The sequence below is a fragment of the Cryptomeria japonica genome, chromosome 5, assembly GCF_030272615.1.
Source record: "Cryptomeria japonica chromosome 5, Sugi_1.0, whole genome shotgun sequence".
Classification (NCBI taxonomy): domain Eukaryota; kingdom Viridiplantae; phylum Streptophyta; class Pinopsida; order Cupressales; family Cupressaceae; genus Cryptomeria; species Cryptomeria japonica.
The window spans coordinates 847,356,063-847,377,808 of record NC_081409.1 but is presented as its reverse complement, the minus strand read 5'-3'; the positions used below and the strand labels follow the sequence as shown (position 1 = coordinate 847,377,808).

The window sequence follows — 21,746 nt, the reverse complement described above, 5'->3', positions numbered from 1 at the left end:
TTACTGGTTACCACTTTGATGCAATGCTGTTGTGAGCGCAGCTCTTTATATAGATCCAGACATCATTGTGTAAAATTTATGTTTGGATTAGTGAGGGAATCAAAGAATATGATAAATGTGTTATTAGGTGGAACTGGCCGCCTCGTGATGGAATTTGGTAACGAAACTTTAGGCAAAAATTTAGGCAAAAATTTAGGCAAAAATTGTAATGAATGGCGCAGAGTCAATCACATGCTATCGGCTTACTTTATAAGCGTGGTCCACCACCATAATTCTATACGGATAAACTCTTACCTATTAACTAATATTATTTGTGTATGTACATACAATTAAAACGAGTATTTTTAACAAGCCATTTATCAAGTCTAAAATGGCCGAACTACAAACCATGAGATTGTTTCACCTTTGTCTACAAACACCTTTGTTTAGATATAATAGGAATATTTTTTATAAAAGAAAGAATTTTATTTTGGATTTTTGAAGGGTTGATTTTTCTTTATATTTGCTGAATTTAAATTGTTTAAAATATAATTAAGTAGTTTTTGATTTTAAATAATCTATTTAAATATCAAATTTTTAATTGATAAATCATTCAATATAAGCTTATTATTTATTAAAAAAATTTGATGAATAATTTGTTTCTCTGGATTTTAAGATATCATTTAATATTTTTTAAAATAACAAATGTGTTTTTGAGTCAATCAGTTCTTAAATATTAGTTGGTTGGATTAATTGAGATTCTATTACTAATGGATTATGCCTTTATAGATTGCTTTTAATATTACTATCATAAACAGCTACAATTATTAATCTGAAAAATCGAAACTTATTTTAATAAAAATATTTTTAAAATATCAATTTATGAATTAAATTTCTGCCAATAAAAATCAGAATAATTATATTTTTATTTATCATTTCAAATAGAATAAATTGTAAACTTATCACTATTCAATTGTTAAATAATTTATCATTTAAATAAAACAAATTTATAACCTTCAATTGAATAATGACAGAACTTATTAATACATCAAATATAATAAAAATAGTTTCATTAAAATTTATGCTTGTGAATATGAAGAAAAACAGTGGTGTGCGGTTCAATCAGAAACCTAACTCAAATCTGGGCCTAGTCTGTGGAATAAAGCTATATCCTTTAATTTGGTAAGCGATAAAACATAATAGAATATTTTAGTCTAAAGGAAGAGGATGCATGCATTTAGATGGTAGGCACACAAAGGAATTTAAGAAGCTTTGAGAAGCAAGTTGCTATTCAACACATTTGACTGTATAAGTAAGAAAACAACTTGAAGTCAAAATTTCAGAGGCCTTTATAAGCATGACAGACAGTTTATTACCAAACCCCACTCATTAGTGGTTGCAATTTCCCTTTTGTAATTCACTAGCTTTTCATAGCCATTAACATATTAGTTTACGAGGAAAGTGTTGTATCAAATCTTTTTTTATAAGATTTATATAAAATATATAAGTATATTGTGATGCTGAAATTTGTATAATTGTGTTTTATTTATTTAGTTTAGTATTTAAAATTATATAGATAGATAAATAAATGGCATAATATTGTGTGATGAAGTTGAGTTCAATATATATATATTTTATATATATATATATTGTCTCTATCTTATCCTTATACACATATTCTTATATACTTGTACTTTCCACACATTTATGACATTTATTTTTACATCTACCACATTATAGTCATTAGATCTACCTTGATTCGATTTTTTCCCTACTTTGCTTAAGTTATGTGGTCATGGGATCAACCTTACAATTGTACACTTGATTCTTGCTAGTTTAATGTTGAATTCAAAATTTGGTTTACTATGTTCCTTTTATTTTCCCATCATGAGCCAATTGAATGGTATTATTAAATATAATGAAAGTGTAAATATAATTAGTCAATTTTAATTAACATGCAATAATCAATAATCTAAAATAGAACAGGGAGATACACATATATAGCAACAAATTAAAATAAGTACAAGATCAACTCCTAAAACTAGAGTAGTGGTTAATAAAAAGTTGAATGATGCAAGGAGGAATATTTAATCTATGACCAATAAGTTTATGTCACATTTACCATTACTTGTTGCTAGAAATGAGAGAACATTTTGTTAGATATGAAGAGCATATTTGTAGTGGTATATATATTTTGTGATATATAGCTAACTCATTTTTCAAGGAATTTGTGAGGTTGTATGATTTGCTATAGTATATTTTTAGAATACTTATGAAAGGTATTATGGAAGAAGGTGAAGATAAATCTTAAATTTATTGGAACAAATTATGTATCTAATATTTGTTGTTTTATGTTGAAGTGAATTATGTATCTAATATTTGTTGTTTTATGTTAGAGTGAATTATGTATCTAATATTTATTCCTATTTTCATATTAAGTAGATGGTATTTTTCTTTAGTATTTTATTAAAAATTAATTATAGTATAAAACCTTCTGAATAATTAGCCACTACCACCACCACAATCTATTATATTTATTTTTATTATTTAATAACTAAAATATTTTTTTTTATTATTTTTTAATTTAAACATAACACAATTTATAAAATAAGTTTTTACGAAATGTGTATAATAGAGAGAAAATACAAAGCAGCAACGGTTTTCGTTTTTTAATCTTGGTGAAGACATCGTAATTCGCTGGGTTTTCTTGGTACTGTGGAATGTAAAAACCCGCCGTCTGTGGGAATCGAACCCACGACCACGTGGTTAAAAGCCACGCGCTCTCCCAGCTGAGCTAAGACGGCAGTCCCTTGCACTTTTTTTATTACTTTATACATTTAAATACTCGTGTCATAAATCCGATTTTCCTCAAAAATTCCTTTCCATTCATATTTATGTGAGAGATTATTATTTAAAAGAAAAGAAAAGAGATAATAGTGTTTTGGGATCTCTGTGTGTGGTTGAATATTTTTAAGATGAAAATTATTGTTCCAAAGTCACTGACATTACTAGTAAGTTTCATATCACTTGCATTGTTTTTTTTTATTCTAAAATATAAATGCGATTCAGGTTTTTCATTTATAAGAATTTAAAGACTTTTTATCTAGGTGTTGACATGTTAGGGTTTTAGTTGACATCATAAATTAAGATTAGTGGTTTTTATAATTCGATTTGGTTCAAATTTTATAGTTTATTATTTTTGTTGGAATGATTGATTAAATAGGGTCATTTGATGAGTATAGCTCTTAGGTTGTAATATATAATTTTGTGAGGTGTCATTTGATCAATAATAAGTGTTGCTAGCTCTCAATGTGTATTTCTTGTAAGAAATGGATAGGGACAACAAAGAAAGAAGTAGAATTATAACTTAGTTACCAAATATCCATATTTAGTTCTAATAACAAGCAACAATAGTTGATGTGTTGAAAGAATATTGTGTTGTACCACAACATATGTTTTGGAACTTTTGATACTTTGAAATGACATTTTTCATACTAGAAAAACTTAATTTGATTTTTTTAAGGCATGTGAACATATACCTCACAATTAAACATTCATAAATGTGAAACATAGGGTTCCTTATCTATCCACACCTCATATGGTGTCTAATCAACTAGATCTAAACAAGGAGAAATATTCACTAAGTAATAATAAATAATTACACCGTTAGCCTAGAAACCTCAATCCAATTACATACCACTCATCATGCTCTTAGATATATTCATTACTGTATGGCCAATTTATTCTTCTAGAACCCTATTTTTTATGGTGCACATGGAGTAGTTTTCTATTTCGCAATACTTACATGTCTAGAGAAATTATCAATTTTCCTAGAGAAATTATCAATTTTCCTAGAGAAATTATCAATTTTCCTAGAGAAATATTCACCTTCATTATCTAACCTCAATATCTTAATCTTCTTATTTAATCACTTCATAATAGGTGCTATAAATCTAGAAACCTTTAGAAAAATTTAAATTTGTGTTTTAAAAAGTAATCCTAGGTAAAATGTGAAAACTCATCAATAAATCAAACATATAATGACAGTTTACCACAGAAAGTTTTTACCAGATCAAACACATATATGTGAATTATAATTTTTTATAATTTTCTAAAATATTTATAATTTATTTGGAACCTAGACTATAGTGAGGTTTCCTCTAGTTCATTTTAAGCCCATTTGTGCTCTATGCTACCCTAAAACTTCATCATTTATCCTGTATTTAGTTCATCATAATATGCTAAAATTGGGACCAAATTCTATGTTGCAGACCTCAAACTTTGTGTTTCCCTTTTAAAGAGCTCATTTTGGGTGGACTAGGGTGCTAAGATCCTTAGTCCCAACAAAATATCTCATAAAGCTAGCCATTTCAAGTGATAGCCTTTGCATTTTATAATATGGTCTCAAGCTTTGCACTTGACCATTATGTGTTAGATTTTTATAAAAAATTAAACTTGTCATACCTATATAGAGAACACCTTTTAGCTTTCATATACTATGAAGTAGACATTAAAATACAATTCAAATCAAGAGTAGTCAAGTTATAGAGAAGAAAACTACAAGAACTTCACACTCAAGTATGGATTCATGTTTCTCATTTGTGATTATTATATCAGCTTATTGTACTAAAATTTACGAGACTTGCAAAGAGAATTGAATCATCACCTTTATGTTGAGCTCCATGAGAGGGTTTGATACCTAAGGTACTCATTTCATTTCGACATATACCATTTCCTTAGTCTTTATCTATGTAGAGATAGCTCTTTTTCATCATCATTGCTATTATGAAAGTGGGAACACCAACATGGGGTTTGACTTAGGCATTAGCTCTCAATGTGCATTTCTTGTAGAGAAATGGTTAGGGACAACAAACATAGAACTATAATTACAAATTTAGTTACCAATTATTCATATTCAGTTTATAACATCATGCAAGAATTTAGTTGTTGTGTTGAAAGAACATTGTGTTGTACCACAAATTATGTTTTGGAACTTTTGATACTTTGAAATGGCATTTTTCATACTAGAAAAAAGTTAACTTGATTTTATTTTTTAGTGGAGTTTATAGCACTTGAGTTAATTCATTACATTTAAGCTTTTCCTTCAAAGGATGTGAACATTGTTTGTAACTTGAAAGAAAACTACTAAAACTCTTTTTATAACATGAATTTAGTTTTTGATATGATTGATAAAAATAACAATGTCCATGACTTGTTAGTCATGAGAATATTTATGAGGATATGATAATTAGTTATAACATAATAACAATGTTAAAGATATATCTTTGTAATTTCAACATTCTTATGAGTATTAATAGTTGTTTATCTTTAAAAATTGTTTAACTATTATGTTTGCATGTGAGATTGTAATTTGAGAATAATATATAACTATGTTTTAACAGATCATTTCAATGTCATTTTTATAAAAATTATGTTAGTGTACTTCATATTCCACCTAGACGTCTACATAGGCTTTTAAGCATAGTTAGGTGACTTGACACCTACACTCATGAGGTGTTTAGTTAGTTATAGGTTTATGAGTGGTGTCAAATGGGCTTCACACATCACCCTATTTCCTTGGGTTGTTTTAGCCACCACTCATAGTTGAAGGAGTTTATCCCTCTTTTGCTGGAGGCACTCTCACCTATTTGTACATGTCTTCTTTCCAAATTCATTGGTCGAATTTTTTCCATTTTGTGTTATTATGTGCTCTAATACCATGTGAAATCCAAAATCCAATGAAGACAAATCACAAGTAATTAGGCAAAAAAATATTTTTCTCATAACTTTTGTGAGGCAACTCAAAATTGAGTGCCATTTGTTGCAAAAGTGCATGTTTTTTTGCCATGAATCCAACAAGCACACTATCACACTCTCATTATAAAGTGTCAATTTTTGTGTTTTGGGGGTTTGGTTACAAAGAACTCCTTTTATAAAATGCCAAAATCAGGGAAAAATCCATTCAAAAGATGTATTCAGATGTCAAGTGCACTCAATTATAAAGTGCCACTTTGAGGGGGGAATTAGGCTAGAGTGTTAAAAACCACACTTACTACACTAAAGTACCACTTTAAAAATAAAAACTGTGTATCTAGAAGTATAAATTGCATCAATTCATCACCAAAAAGAAGGTCAAAAGATAATGGCAATGCCAAAGTCAGAGATCAATAAATGGGTTCTAAATTTAGTACTAGGTGATCATATGTCCCCATTCGCTCAATTATTTGTAAGTATCAATCCTTGCAATACTTCCAAAATACTATTGAACTATACCTATCTTGATGTCCTTGGAAAAGGTATTGTTAAATTGGGATGTATATGTCCATAATATCTACTTCATTCCCGACTTATAGAAAATTATTTTTAAGTATACTCACTCAAAAAATCTAACATGATAGTTGAGTTCATTGTCAAATTAGCCTTCATTCGGGAAGCAAAAGATCGAAGACTAGTTATTGCAGTAGGCAAAGTTTGCAACTTTGACTATGCCTTCATTTTTTCACATTTCACATCTGGTGAAGAAGATAATCATGATGAAACTTCAGAGCCTAGTATAAACTCTCGGCTCAACTCAGTTGGTTCTACATAGCAGAAAAAATGAACTCTACTTGATCTCTTGGTTGTAAAAACACTCATATAGTGTTAGATATTCAAAGTCTAAAAGTGAAATGTAAACACTGATTTATAAAGTGTAGTGGAGAGGTTGCAGCATTGCAACTTGAATCACATAGATTTCTACCTCATTTGAATGTGCTCAAATGCACATCATTTCTTCAGTTATTTTGTACATTTCTTAGACCTATATCCTAGACTTTATCTTTTAAAACACTACTTCAATCAATTTGCTAGAAGTTTATCAACATCGGAGGAAAGGAAAATTTTATAACTTTGACATGCATCAGGAGTTATACATATCTACATCAGAATCGACATTGGCATTATCATCTTCTAGAGGGGCTCTCTAGTTCTCTCTCTCTTTCTATTTTCTCTCTTTTGGAGGATAGTTTTTTCCCATTCACAAATCACCCTATTTCCTTGGGTTGTTTTAGCCACCACTCATAGTTAAAGGATTCTATCTCTCCTTTGGTGGAGACAATCTCACCTATTTGTACACATCTTCTTTCCAAATTCATTGGTCGAATTTGATCAATTTTGTGTTATTATGTGCTTGTGATTTGTGTTCATTGGATTTTGGATTTCATAAATTCAAAAAGAATTACCTTTTTAAAGTGCACCACTTTTAAGAAGAATATGCAAGTGAAATAATATTTGACTTTGCATGCTAGTAAACTACTATTTTTGAACATTTATATTATGTAATTTTAGTCTAACAAACTCGTGTTATAATATTTTTTTTGCTATTTTTTAACCAATAAAAATAAATCTACTATTTGTTACTTTATACTTGAATGAAAAATCTACTAATTATTTAGCTATTATATCAATTTTCCTTAAAATAGGTCAATGAATAAAATTTTTACTAAAAAAAAAAAATAAATAACAATTGTGAAGAAATGTCTTTAAACAATGTTAAGGAAAACTTTTTATCCTCATGCCCCTACCCCAAAGGAGACCCCCGGATTGACATTTTACAATAGTATTTAGATATCATCAATAGATGGAACTTAAACTGGGACATCTCTATTCCAACTGCTAAGATACAACTGTTGGCATTTTTTATGTTTATGTTGTGATTGTCATTGATGGACACACACTTGCATTAAAATCCACTTTATATGTATGAGTTAGAGCACAATCGGTATTTGTTTCAACCGGTATGTTACAAGTATGTTGTATTATAGTCATTAGACTATTGATGTTTTGTAGAATGTGTTTACCGGACTAAAGCGACATGTTGACCTCGAGCGGTATGAGGGATTAAAGCAGCATAACACATTTTTACCAGTCTTCATTTTTGACGAACCGACAACCAGTATTTTGTATGAACCGGTAATACTCTATGATGAGTTACCAACCGACATTTTGTGATGAGTTATCAATCCACCGATTGTTTGACGGTGCCGACACACTAGCGGTGCTTCTTGTGTCGTGTTACTGAGTATGTCTAGATTCATTGAACCTAGGAAATTGAAATGTAATCCTATTGGACTGACACGAAATCAAATTCCTTTAAAAGGACATCATGTATAGGGTTTTATGTTGTTGCTGAAAGGGTTTATGTTGTGGCTAGGGTTTAAGGTGGTTGAGGGGTTGAAAAGAATATGAATGTGTAGAAGACTGAAGTAATGCAGGGGTACATTAAGAATGAGCTATCAAGGATCTAACTGAGCAGTCTGTGCTATTAGATAGATCAAACACTTGTTGATTACTCACATCTTTGACAGGTCTATAGCCCTTAACCGGGTAGGCCCAAAAGCCTTTTGTAAAATCCTCTAACAAGGTGGTTCACCTCTGTGAATCTAAAATCCTCTAGCAAGGTAGTCCTTGATCGGACTTATCTCCTAACAGAGATTGAGATTCCTAACAGGATCTGTTCTGGTGAAGAGCATTGTAAGACCTTAACCGGTCTGACCTTAATCGGTTTGCTTTCTATTCTGCAGATAGTGACTTGTGAGTTCAATCTCACCGTGGTTTTTTCCATTTGGGTTTCCACATCAAATATCTTGTGTTATGGTTGTATTGCTTTTCTGGGTGAATGCGTTATTTGCATTTTGGTTTGCATGTGTCATAATCGATCTGTCTGTTAAACTGTTTTATCGGTTTATCTTTAGATTGTTTAAGTGTTTAAGTGCAGTGTTTTTTGGTATACTAATTCACCCCCCGCCTCTTAGTATTCATCAATTGGTATTAGAGCTTACCTTTCTATAAGTTTAACCACTTGGAAAGAGATATAGGGGAATACACCTTGAGGGAACTTACTCAATGACTCACTTAGTCTGAGCAAGCCTATGATGATCTTACGGTCAAATACAAGGCATCTCAAGCAAAAAGGAGAGAACATGTAGAAAAGATGATGGAGCTATTTGAAAATAGTTCTGCAGATGAAGCAGACATGGAAGCCCTGATTGCAGAAGTAAATAAGTTGAATGAATCAAACTCCAACCTGAGAAAGGAGTTGGAAGGATTGACTATCCAGATGTGTCAAGAGCTTGAGAACCGGAGAAAAACTGAAGACCTAGTGAAAGAAAGAGATTGTGAGATCTCCAAGTTGAAACAAGAGATGAGTGCCCTAAATGCTCAACTCCATGCAAGCAAGGTGGCAAAGGAAGACATGCAAGGAGAAATGAACACTGCCATCTCTGAGAATGAAAATTTGTTGGAAACAAATGCTGCTATTTCCAAAGAACTCTCTGAGTCAAAAGAAATACTTGCTAAGTTCAGCAAAAGTACTATCAAGCTAGAGCAAAAGCTTGAGTCGGCTAAACTGGTAAAGAATACCAATGGACTTGGTTTCTTTGGACATGAAGAAGGAGAATCCTCAGGAGCAAATGTTGAAGCATCAAAGAAGCAACCGGTATTCAAAGGTAAAGGCAAGCAAAAATTCAAACCTGTTTTCTTTAACTATCTTAAAGAAGGACACACTGCCAATGTATGTAGGAGCAAAGCCTACAATAATTTTCCTTACTTTATTAACAATGTACCTAGATCCAATAAGTTCAATGGTCATTGTTATGCATGCAACAAGTATGGGCATAGAGCATTTGAATGCAGGTTTGTCATGAATGACACTGGAAGATATCCTCAGAGGACCCAAGGAGTTAGTCCTGAACCTTTTGTGAATCAGAATCACAATCGGTTTAATATCTTCAATCATCAGCCAAGAAGCGGTGACTATCAAGCGAGAACCGGATGGAGAGAAAATTGTATGATCTATCATGGTCATGGTCACACTGCTGCAACATGCAGAAGGAAGAATGGAAACATGAACAATGGACCTTGGAGAGCACCTGGATTGGTTTGCTATCACTACAACAAATCAGATCACATTACAAGATTCTGTAGAAGCAGAAAGAGTATATCTGATGATATACCGGTCACTCAAGAAGGAGGAATTGATGTTGAAACAGTTCAAGCAGACATGAACAAAACCAGGAAGAGGAAACCAGTAATGTTGGAAGAGGAACCAGTTTCTGCACCTAGTGTGGAAATATCGGAACTGACAAACTAAGCTTCAAAAGGCTTAGGGGGAGCAAACAGAAAAATATTTTCGAACCCCCAGTTTATATCGGCAAAAGACCTTAACCAGTATATAATACCTGTCGCTTGGCAGAAGACCGAAAATGGTAAAAAGGCAAATTAGGGTTTATGCCCTAATGGAGGAGCATTAATGATGGTAGGTGAGGACTATGTTTAAAAGCATTTTTGAAATCATTTCTCACTATCATTTTTTGAGCAAAGAAAAGTTTTTCAAAGAGCAAAGCGACGAAAAGGCGATTTGAGTAGAGATTTGGAGGAATTGAGAAACTGCGAAGGAGATTCAAATTCAAATAGCAAACGATCAAGTGGAGAACACAAATTGGGGATTCAGCTACCGACGAAGTGAGGAGTGAAGGAGAATCAGAAAGCCCTAAATTCGTGTGTTTTAAAAGGTATTTCTTGAGTTCTTAAAATTTCTACAATGGCTTTCACATCTCATACCAGTTCTAGTGCATCTATTGAGTCTGAAAGTTTTATTCAACGAAAGTCAAAGTATAATGCCCTATCACAAGTTTTGGCTGGAGGGATAGTAGAAGAGGGAATTTTTGACTACATAGATTGCAAGATTGAAGACCTAGGGTCTCTAGCCATCCACTCCCAACTAGGTCTATTTTGTGGACAAGATAAGATCATCAAACTGGAGTATAGTATTCTGGAGAAGAAGAAACTCCACAATGCTGTTTACTTCCTGGAGGATTTCATAGAAGATCATATAAGGATTATTTTGAGCAGGGTCCATGGTGACAAAATGTACTTGGAGAGAACGCATGATATCACACCACAGGCAATTCATGCAGTCACCAGTTTTTGCAATACAGGGGAAGTACCAGCCCTAAGGACAGTTAGCAAAACTGAGATGTCCAAGCTTACTGGTTTAGTGAGTGACTCATGGGGCATAATTGTAAATTCAATCAAGGATGATCTGGTTAAGTTTGCATGCATGGTGATAGGCTACTGGACGTTCTCAGCTAGCAAAATCAACTTTGTATCTGCTGCAACGGTAAATGCCGCTTACCAAATGATAAAGGAGGATGCATCATTTGACCTATGCACTAGTATGCAGAGGCAACTCCTATTGAACCTAAAATCAATCAAACAAGATAATGCACTGAGGTTCAAGTTTGGACAACTATTGGTTGGGTTGTTCTTTTACTTTCAAGGATACTTCCCAGGAGTAGGAGACGTTCAGTGGTCTGGTGACCAACCGGTAACCAAGCAAATCAAGGAAAGCATTGAAGCACTTGGAACCGGTTACCCTGATATTCTGAACAAATATTTTGATGAGTTCAGAAGGAAGATGAGCCAAAGAGTGAGGATATCAGGAGACATCATCAAGAAATATGAAGATGACATCTGCTTCACCATCCAAGTAGACAAATGTATAATGGAGGTTGTTGAGCCTAGAATGGAAGAAGTGGAGCCAATGGGCTATGAGGTGATGTATGACATGCTGGAAGGGTATGCCTCTACCCTTATTGCCTCACCACTTGATCCTAAGGCGAAGAGAATTGGCACCTACTTGGAGAGGATAGCACCGGCTAAGGAACCACCAACAGTGAAAGAGAAAGGACCGACAGTGAAGAAGGCAAAGGCAGTGCCTGCAGCATCAACACTGGTTACTACTGCAACTCCAAAAGTGACCAAGCGGTCACCAGCTAAGAAGAAACTGGAAGCTGTACTAGCTAAAGTGTTCCAGAGAAAGAGGAAGACAAGAAGCAACTCTCTGGACTCAGAAGAAATTGTGTCTGAGGAGCAGCCCAAAAAGGCGAGACAGACAAGAAAGAAGACAAAGAGTGAACCGACATCTTCAGCATCGGTAAATATAGATATCTCCTCCTACAAACCTTTGACACATTGTCAAAGAACTATCAAAAACATTAGGAGAAAAATATTGAATGATTTAATTGATTATTTTTGATGACTTTAATGATGATGAAAAGGAGGCAGTGGAAAAAGAAATAATTCAATATTTATGTATTAATGACCGGTCCCCTTCAAAAATTAGATCTGAAACACCGGATTCTTTGTATAAGTCCTTAGACAATAAATGATGCATTGCCATAGAGCAGGAACAGGAAATAAGAGAAAAAGTTTTTGCTGAACACTTTCCTGATGTATCAAATTCGGAACTGTTCGATGTAATGAACAAGTACAAAGGTCTTTTCTTCATGAAAAGAAGAAGACTCCTGTTACTGGAAGGAAAAGGTAAGGAAGTGCTCAAGGATACACACACTCATGCCCTAGACGTTCTGAAGATGCATCGATTGGCTGAAGCCAACCGACAAGCTGAGAAAGAACCGGCTATATCCAAACCGGATGAAGCATTTGATGATGAAGGAAATTTGGTTGATGAACCGGTCAACACTATTGATGTCGATGCCCTAGACAGAGAAGATGTTACCCAGGTGATACCATCTGAGGCAACAGGTCAAGAGCAATAGGCTGAATAGGAGAAGAAAGCTGAGGACAATCAAGAAGTGGCAAAGAAAGAGGCCGAGTAGAGGAAAAAGGAAGAAGAAGAGAAGAGGAAGAAGGATGAAGAAGAGAAGCGGAAAAAGGAAGAAGAAGAGAAGAAGAAGGCAGATGAAGAAGAGAAGTAGAAGAAGAAGGAAGAAGAGAAAAAGAAAAAGGATGAAGAGGAAAAGAAAAAGAAAGTTGAAGAGGAAAAGAAGAAGAAAGATGAAGAGGAGAAGCAGAAGAAGGATGAAGAGGAGAAAAATAAGCTAGAAGATGAAAAGAAGAAGAAGAAGGAAAAAGAAGATAAGGAACAGGAGAAGAAGAAGGAAGCAGAAAAGAAAAAGGCTGAGGAGGACAAGGAAGTAGAGAAGAGGAAAGAAGCAGAGAAGAAGAAAGCAGAAGAGGCATGAGAAGCAGCGAAGAGCACCCAGATGGAGACTCCGAAGGCAATTGGGAGTCAAGCCAAACCGGTTAACCTCTCCAGTCCTATAGATCTCCAGTCTGCAAGTGAATTGGAGCTAATGCAGAGCATCAAGGTTGCTCAAGAGTGCCTTGAAATCATTCGAAGAAAGAAGGAGCAAGATATAATTCAAGCGATTGTGGACACACTTACCGATTTGATACCTAGTATAAATCTTCCCAACACTGAATCATCACTAGCAAAACTCAAGCTTCTATGCATAGTAGTGGATGATCAGGTGCAGACCCTGGAAGAAGCAGCTGAGGCAAATGTCAAGAAAGAGCATCAAAAAGCTGTTAACATTGCTCTGGTAAAGAAGTTGAATGAGCTCCGGTCTGAATTGCAGAAAGACCAAAAGAATATAAGGGACGCTTTGGATGAGGGAAATCTGCTACTTAGCAAAATCTGCCAACCCCATCTGTTCTACGATGATGTGCTAGCTCAGAAGCAAAAGCTTCAAATAGACTTACAGTCTTACTTGAGCACATTCAAGCCACCCTATGATTTCTTCACAACTTATGGGCAAACTGTTCATCGGTTTCATATCCAGTCAGCCAAAATGGAGCAAGAAATCAACACACGGTCTAGAGATTTGCAGGAGCTACAACTGGTTTTACTTCCACGCCTGCAAATTCTTTAGAAGTGTTATCTAAACCTGGATGCCTTGACAGTTACACAGGAGATGAGCACAGTTGATGCCATGGAAGAACAGGTCTCCCAGATGCAAACAGAGAAAGAAGTGGCCACCTCCCTACTTGAGTCCTGGTCTCTATCAATGAAGCAATTCTTGTAGGACTATAAATCTATTTTTGACAAGTACTATTCCTTATTGTCATAAACTTTTATTATTTTTATATATCAAATGGAAACAGGGTTGTTTAGCGATACTTTGTCATTGTTGGCAAAGGGGGAGAAGTATTCTATTTTGGAGAAGTATTGGGGAGAAGTATCAGGTATTTAAAATTTTGCTATATGCTTTGATATATGCTATATGCTCTATATGTAAAATTTCTATACATTGTATTGCTTAAGGGATAGTGTATATGCTTAGGGGGAGCAATTTTGCTAATGGCATGATTTTGTTGTAAAACACTTAGATGTCAAAATTTTATTTTCCTAAGTGTTGCCATCAATGCCAAAGGGGGAGATTGTTGGCATTTTTGATGTTTATGTTGTGATTGTCATTGATGGACACACACTTGCATTAAGATCCTATTTATATGTATGAGTTAGAGCACAACTAGTATTTGTTTCAATTGGTATGTTGCAAGTATGTTGTATTATAGTCATTAGATTATTGATGTTTTGCAGAATGTGTTTACTGGTCTAATGCGGCATGTTGACCTCAAGCGGTACGAGGGATTAAAGGGGCATAACACATTTTTACCAGTCTTCATTTTTGATGAACTAGCAACCTGTATTTTGTATGAACCAGTAATACTCTGTGATGAGTTACCAATTGGCATTTTGTGATGAGTTATCAATCCACCGATTGTTTGACGGTGCCAACACACTGGCGGTGCTTCTTGTGTCGTGTTACTGAGTATGTCTAGATTCATTGAACCTAGGAAATTGAAATGCAATCCTATTGGACGGACATGAAATCAGATTCCTTTAAAAGGACATCATGTCTAGGGTTTTATGTTGTTGCTGAAAGGCTTTATGTTGTGGCTAGGGTTTAAGGTGGTTGAGGAGTTGAAAAGAATATGAATGTGTAGAAGACCGAAGTAATGCAGGAGTGCATTAAGAACGAGCTATCAAGGATCTAACTGAGCAGTCTGTGCTATTAGATAGATCAAACACTTGTTGATTACTCACATCTTTGACAAGTCTGTAGCCCTTAACCGGGTAGGCCCAAAAGCCTTTTGTAAAATCCTCTGACAAGGTGGTTCACCTTTGTGAATCTAAAATCCTCTAGCAAGGTAGTCCTTGATTGGACTTATCTCCTAACAAAGATTGAGATTCCTAACAGGATCTGTTCTGGTGAAGAACATTGTAAGACCTTAACCGGTCTGACCTTAATCGGTCTGGTTTCTATTTTGCAGATAGTGACTTGTGAGTTCCATCTCACCGTGGGTTTTCTCATTTGGGTTTCCACATCAAATATCTTGTGTTATGGTTGTATTGCTTTTGTGGGTGAATGCGTTATTTGCATTTTGGTTTGCATGTGTGATAACTGGTCTGTTTGTTAAACTGTTTTACTAGTTTATCTTTATACTGTTTAAGTGTTTAAGTGCAGTGTTTTTTGGTATACTAATTCACCCCCCGTCTTAGTATTCATCAATGACAACCCATAAGTAATGTTATTTGGATCCCTCCGCCTAGCGGATGGATTAAAATTAATGTTGACGGGGTGGCTAAGGGAAACCCTAGGCTGACTGGTTGTGGGGGAGTTGCTAGGGATCACAATGGTAAGCTTGTCTCAACGGTGGCACTCCCCTTGGGCACCTAAACAAACCACTACTTTGAGGCTTACATGACTTACATTGGTTTACAAATGGGGGTTAGAGAAGGGATTAAGCATGTTTGGTTGGAGAGTCATTAGATGAACATAATCAAATGCATTAATAGACACCAGGAGCCAAGTTGGGTAATCAAGCATTTGATCGAAGATTGTCATCTCATGATTGCCAGTCTGGATGACTTTAAAGCTTCTCACATGTATCGGGAAGTAAATGCCCCCACCGATTATATGTAAAATCTTGGGGTGGATTATGTGGAGGTTAAGTGGTGGATAGAAGTGGAAAGTTTCCTAAGAAACCTATGCGAGCTGACTAGAAAGGACGCTGAATTAATCAGCCACTCCTTACCAACTCATAATGATAGAATGTCGTTGGGATAATTTTTCTTGGTGGAAGTTTCTCACACCTCCCAATTCTTGCCATTTTAGAGGCTTCGCTTGTTTCTGGTTAGACTTGTTGTTGTGTGTTATGGGTGTGTTTTTGTGCTCTATAAGAATTGTGCATTTCATGGGGGGTGACAAGAATAGGATGGAACCCAACTCTTTTGAAAACTGGAAAAAGAATTCTGAGGTTTGGAATGAGATTCCGAATGGATGCCTGGTGTCGTATATGGAAAGGTTGAAGGGGATTTCGTTGAGTGCCACTGAAGAATTTGTGAACGGATGGGATAATGGTATCCTTAAGGTCTATGGCGCTGAATTTAGGATTGATGAAGAGTTTATCGTTGAAATTATTGGTATGCCGATGGAGGGAAGAAATTTTTATAGAGAAAAAAAATCTGTTGAAGAAGCTATCTCCACTTTCTTCGACAAGCAGAAGGAGCAGAATAGGGTTCAGAAGATGGCTGATGGTGGCTACAACCGGAAGGATCTTCAAACACCTTGGGTCAATGTGGTAGAGGTTATCATGAGATACATTACTCTGAATGGTCAGTATGCGAGCATTTTTTCCTATCACTTTGTCATTTTGAATCACTTCAGGCACAATAGGAAAATTTCCATTCCATTTTATCTTCTATCTTCTTTAAGGCATAGTCTAGAGAAACATTCTGAGAATGTGGATAATCCAGTCCTCCATGAGGGCATTATTCAACTTATTATGGATTATGCCAAGGCCCATGAAGTCAAGTCATCCCTTGTTTTGAAAACCCATGTTTCTTCTTCAAAATTGGAGGTTTAGGTAGTTTTTTACACGGATTTGGAAGGGGAAGATGGCGGGTTTGCCAAGGATTGGATGGATCAATATTTTTTTGGCAATCCTAAGTATTGTCCGCCTACTGGTGAGGGCCCCATTTAGAATATTACCCCTGGAACTAGTAGTAGTAGGTGCAACAAGCAGCCTAGGTGGGCCACTAGCAAATTTAAAAATTAGGGGACCAAGCCTGTTGAATTTGTCTCTCCCAAATCAAAGAAGCCCAAATCTGGAAGGGGGGGACCAATATAGATAGTGAATAAGAGATTAATATTTATATCCCCATATACATTGATCTTGGGAAACAAGGGAGGGTTGTCATTGACCTAGATTTGGATTATTGCATTTCCCTTGTGGCCAACAGTCAGTTGGATTGTCTCCGAAATATGGGCATGGAGATTGAAGTATTAAAAGAGGGTATAAAGGGTATTGTGGATATTTTTACACACAACCTTGGGCCCAATAAAACGAATATAATCCTCTAGTTGACCCAGAAAGTTAGTGAGGACATGGACAAGATGAAATTGAATCATGAAAGAAGAATATGGAATTTGGAGGTGAGTGTGGAAGATGTCAAAGGTAGTTTGAAAAATTGGGTTGAGATTAGCAAGGGTGTCATGAATAATATTTTGGAAGGCTTGATGAGGGTCAATAATATGATTGAGGACTACAGGGTTGATCCCATTGCTAGTGTGACTCCTTCCAATTCTAAGCAGAAAAATAAAGTGAACGGTGCAAGTAGTCAGATTTCTCGTTCCCATACTATGATAGGTCTGTGTACCCATACCAGGAGCAAGAAATAGGAGCAAGGCAGCTCTAGATTTATCATAGACGAGTTGGAGGATATCAATAGGCAAATCATTCAGAAGAATGTAAATCTGTTGCATTCTTATCAGTAGATTTATGGTCTTAGTCTTTTTTGTGTTTTAGGTTGTTTTGTGGGTTTGGCCCATGTTGGTTTATCTTTTGCTATTGGTTATGGTCTTTGATGCTTATTCTTTGGATATTGTAAAACTTTTGGGTTCCGGGTCCCTATAAAACTTGTTTACCTTAATAAAAAACAATGTTAAACAAACTATTTAGAGAATTTTAGTCATAAGAGATTAGTAACAAAGGAAAATTGAAAACAAAATAGGTATTTTAAACATTTTATTATTGCACACACTAGGTTACAATATATTTGCAATACACACTAAATTGTCTATATGTATTGAAAACTAAAATACTTAGCACATTAAATCAATATTTATATATTGATCTAAACAATGTTAAACAAATCATTTAGAAAATATATCTAAACAACATTGAACAAACTATTTAGAACATCTTAGTCATCAGACATTGATAACAAAACAAAATTGCAAACATATTAGATATTTATATATGATTTATTATTGTCAGACATACAAAATTGCAATATATTTGTAATACACACTAAATTGTATATATCTACTAACAACTAAAATACTAAACACATTATTAATATTTATATATTGATCTAAACAATATTAAATAAACTATTGAGAACATCTTAATTATAAACATCAGTAACTAAGAAAAATCATATTTCCAAACAATGTTGAACAAGCTACTTAGAACATTTTAACCATAACCATAAGAAATTTATAACAAAATAGAAAACATATTAGATATTTATATACTTATTATTATTAAACACAAGATTACATTATATATGCAATACACACTAAGCTGTCTATGCCTATTGACAGCTAAAATACTTAGCACATTAGATCAATAATAGTATATTGTCTGTATTTACAATATTTTGGCAAGCACCAAATTACTATCAGACACCTAACCAACAGTCATCTCCCTCATAGCTCTGAAGCGTGGCCCCTTGTCTTCATACTTCTCTTTAACATAAACACTCATATAATCACCGAACTGAAACTTTGGATATTTGCATAAGTCATGGCCGCCATCATCTTCCTTGACTTCACTCTTGGTCTGTACTGCAGGATAAATCATTGCAGAGTATGATGGATTATAAAACGATGCCACTGATAAACGATTGCCATTCTCAGTGGGAAGAATACGATGCCATGCACTCTTGTATTTTCCTCCACTTATGGCTTCTAACTGATCTCCAATGTCTATCACTATCGAATGAGGAATGGGTTGTACATCAATCCAGTTGCCATTGCTGAGGACCTGTAGACCGGGCACCTCGTCGTCTTGGAAGAGAAGAATGATGCCCCCTGCATCTGTGTGAGCACGAATGCCCTTAATAAGGTCTGGTCTGGGGCAGGGAGGATAATGGCTCACCTTGGTGCCAAAAAATGGCTTATCGTCACCTGCAAAAGCTTCTTTCAGGTACCCTTTCTCAAGACCCAGATTGATGCTTATTATCTCAAGCAAGTTCTCTGCCAGTTTGTATATCTCCTTTCTGAATTCCTCTATTGCCTCCCTGCATGCATACATGTGCACTAATACATTATACTCTCATTTATCATTGTTAATGTCGAGAGAGGTGACAGTAAGGAGTGGAGTGTAATGAAATGGACATGTTAATAAAAATTCTTATCTTAATTAATGATGAAAGATGTTTTACAATAATAAGAAGGGGTGAAGTTAATGGCATGAACGTGCTAACAAATTTTTTTGACTTTTATCTTAAATTTGATATCATTTACATTTCTGAATATTAAATTTAATAATAAGCATAATATTTTAAAATGAAACATAAAATTTATATCTTTGTACATATTAAAATAATTTCAAATAATATAAAATAACTTTTACATAGAAAATACCTATACTAATTTATAAAGTAAATTACCAACTCTGTAAGACAGACTGGTCCCATGTAGGGAGATAAGATAAGATAGTAGGGAGATAAGATAAGATTAGTGTATTTTAGTTTTAGAATTCTAACCATTCATAACATTATATTGTGTAAGAACATCAAGAAGTATACCTGAAATTGTTGGGCTGTGATGGCCAGGAATTTGAGGCATCCAGTTCACTGATTAGAAAGGCGTCTTCCCAATCCACGTTCTCTATCTCAGCACACTTGTTTCCATTCGCTTCTGCCACCATGGCATCTTCGAGCTTCTTGACAGGCAAAGACTCTTTGAAGCTTTGCTCTCTGGTAAGCTTGTAGTTCTCCGAGCATGCCCTCTTCACAAGGTCCATGAGGCTATGAGGTATACCATGGTTCAAAAGCTGAAATCACAAATAAATACTGATAAATGGTATGCAAATATATTGTTGGAGGAAAATGAAGCTGAACTTCTGAGTTTTAGTAGTGGGTTTTAGCTTAACCCTGAAAATTGATCTAGAGTCAGACTAAGAGCCTCAAACAAATAAATATAACCAGTGACTTTTGGAATATACTAAGTTATAAGGGAAGTTTAATTCACTGGTAGAATGCCTTTACATAGAACATAACGTTGTGCAGTTAAAGAAATAAAACCTAACAATTAAAATTATTTTTGTGTATAAATTTATAAATAAAATGTTTCTAAACTTTCAACACCCAAATTGCAAGTTGAAGGGTTGAATGGCTACATTTCCGACTGTTTGATACTAAAGAACATAGAAAAATTCAATAGAATATAAATTACAAGTCAAAAACATTTGAATCGCTAAGCTTTAAAGTTTTAACAGTTTGACATGACAATCTGTCGGCTGATATGAAAGAATTTAAAATATTCCAGTCAATTTCTATTTATAAATTTGTCATTACATCAAAATCTACAGAAACATAGCAACATTTTCATCTAGACTTAGAATGGTGGTTAGCCACGAGATCAATTCCTAAAACTAGAGCGGTGGTTATCCACAAGATCAACTCCTAAAATCAGTCCTACAACCCCCCTGTAACATAACTGCGGGGAGTTGAACTTGGGTTGAGGCTCTTATACCACATATAGCTTTGCTGCTACATAGAAAATCGCAGGTGTTAGTGAACTTTGTTCACCTAGACTCAAAGAGACGGTTAATCCACAAGATCAACTACCAGAGATGCTGTGGATAAGCCATCTAACAATACAATCTTACATCATGCCATACATGAGTCTACATATTGGGTTGTACTAATTACTTTTTATGTAGCAGTCACATGATTCAGACAGCAGAGGGAGTTTTGACATGCTAAGTTCTCATATGAATATGGCAGGAAGTGGAAAAGAACAAAACTGAATTCCAAACCGCATAGTGACAGGTATATTTGAAAGAGCTTTCAAGCATGTTAATGTGAGATCTTACAGGTATTGACTGGTACATGGAAAATGAAGCATGGTCAGAACATAAAATCAAATACTTCAAGTTTAAGTCCCTACCAGAACATCAAACAGGTACTTTGCTACAGAATTTACTTTCTTAAACTTTTGTATCCTACGAAAGAAAATAAGACATCCAAAGTGCAGTTCTTTGCTCATCCTAATCAATTCCTTAAGAAAAATACCAACCAAAACAAGTTCAAAACAAAAACTCAACAATACGAAAACACCCATTCACCTGGAAGAATCCAGGTGTCTCACAAGCACTTGCAATACTAGCCATGATATCTGCTCTTCCTTCACCATTGAAATTCGCCATGTCTATCACTGGGATGGCCATTTTTTCAGATTTTGTGAAGAACACAAACCAACTTAGACTAATATATTACGTACGCAAAACAACAAGTTCTTAGACACCAAACTCGCAAGTTTTTCTAAGCATAAAAACATATAAAAGGAAACTATGATGTTTCTACTGATGAGAGTGGTGATATATATAGAAATTTGGAGAACAAAGGAGGAAACTTCTTCCTTCATTCTTGGGTTATTCAAAGTCAATCAATCCTCCACCGACAAAAAATCCTGTCTAAGCCTTGACCGGCCATTGCAGTCACTAATCTTGAATAACTGAAAACGCGTTAACAGATCTGATCTACTTCTGCTTCATCATCATCTTCTTGACCATGTCACTTCGTTATCATTAGCTGCTTCATAAATTGAGCCGTCAGTTTGTTTAGTGGATTAACTTTTGGATGAATTGTCTCTTAAACTACCATTCTTCTCAAAGGTAACTGA

At 34.7% G+C, this 21,746-nt stretch overlaps 1 protein-coding gene and 1 non-coding gene across 2 annotated transcripts; both read right to left on the bottom strand.

Annotated features, from left to right (window-relative positions):
- Nucleotides 1–2,710: 2,710 nt before the first annotated feature.
- TRNAK-UUU (transfer RNA lysine (anticodon UUU)) lies at nt 2,711–2,783 on the bottom strand. Its single transcript has one exon. It is a non-coding gene; the product is annotated as a tRNA-Lys (tRNA).
- Nucleotides 2,784–18,341: 15,558 nt separating this feature from the next.
- Nucleotides 18,342–21,455, bottom strand: LOC131064021 (1-aminocyclopropane-1-carboxylate oxidase). The gene is made up of 3 exons (XM_057998047.2): nt 21,190–21,455; nt 19,646–19,893; nt 18,342–19,135 (listed from the first exon to the last, which is right to left on the bottom strand). The coding sequence occupies exons 1-3, from the start codon at nt 21,289–21,291 to the stop codon at nt 18,523–18,525; spliced, it is 963 nt and encodes a 320-aa protein (XP_057854030.2). The 5' UTR covers nt 21,292–21,455; the 3' UTR covers nt 18,342–18,522.
- Between the last annotated feature and the right edge of the window lie 291 nt (nt 21,456–21,746).

Excerpts from the sequence above, each read along its gene's own strand:
- LOC131064021 (XM_057998047.2), bottom strand. The coding sequence starts at position 21,291 with ATGGCCATCCCAGTGATAGACATGGCGAATTTCAATGGTGAAGGAAGA. Across the intron at positions 19,894-21,189 it reads AGACACCTGGATTCTTCCAG|CTTTTGAACCATGGTATACC; the intron begins GTGAATGGGTGT and ends TTGTGATTTCAG. Across the intron at positions 19,136-19,645 it reads TCACAGCCCAACAATTTCAG|GGAGGCAATAGAGGAATTCA; the intron begins GTATACTTCTTG and ends GTATGCATGCAG.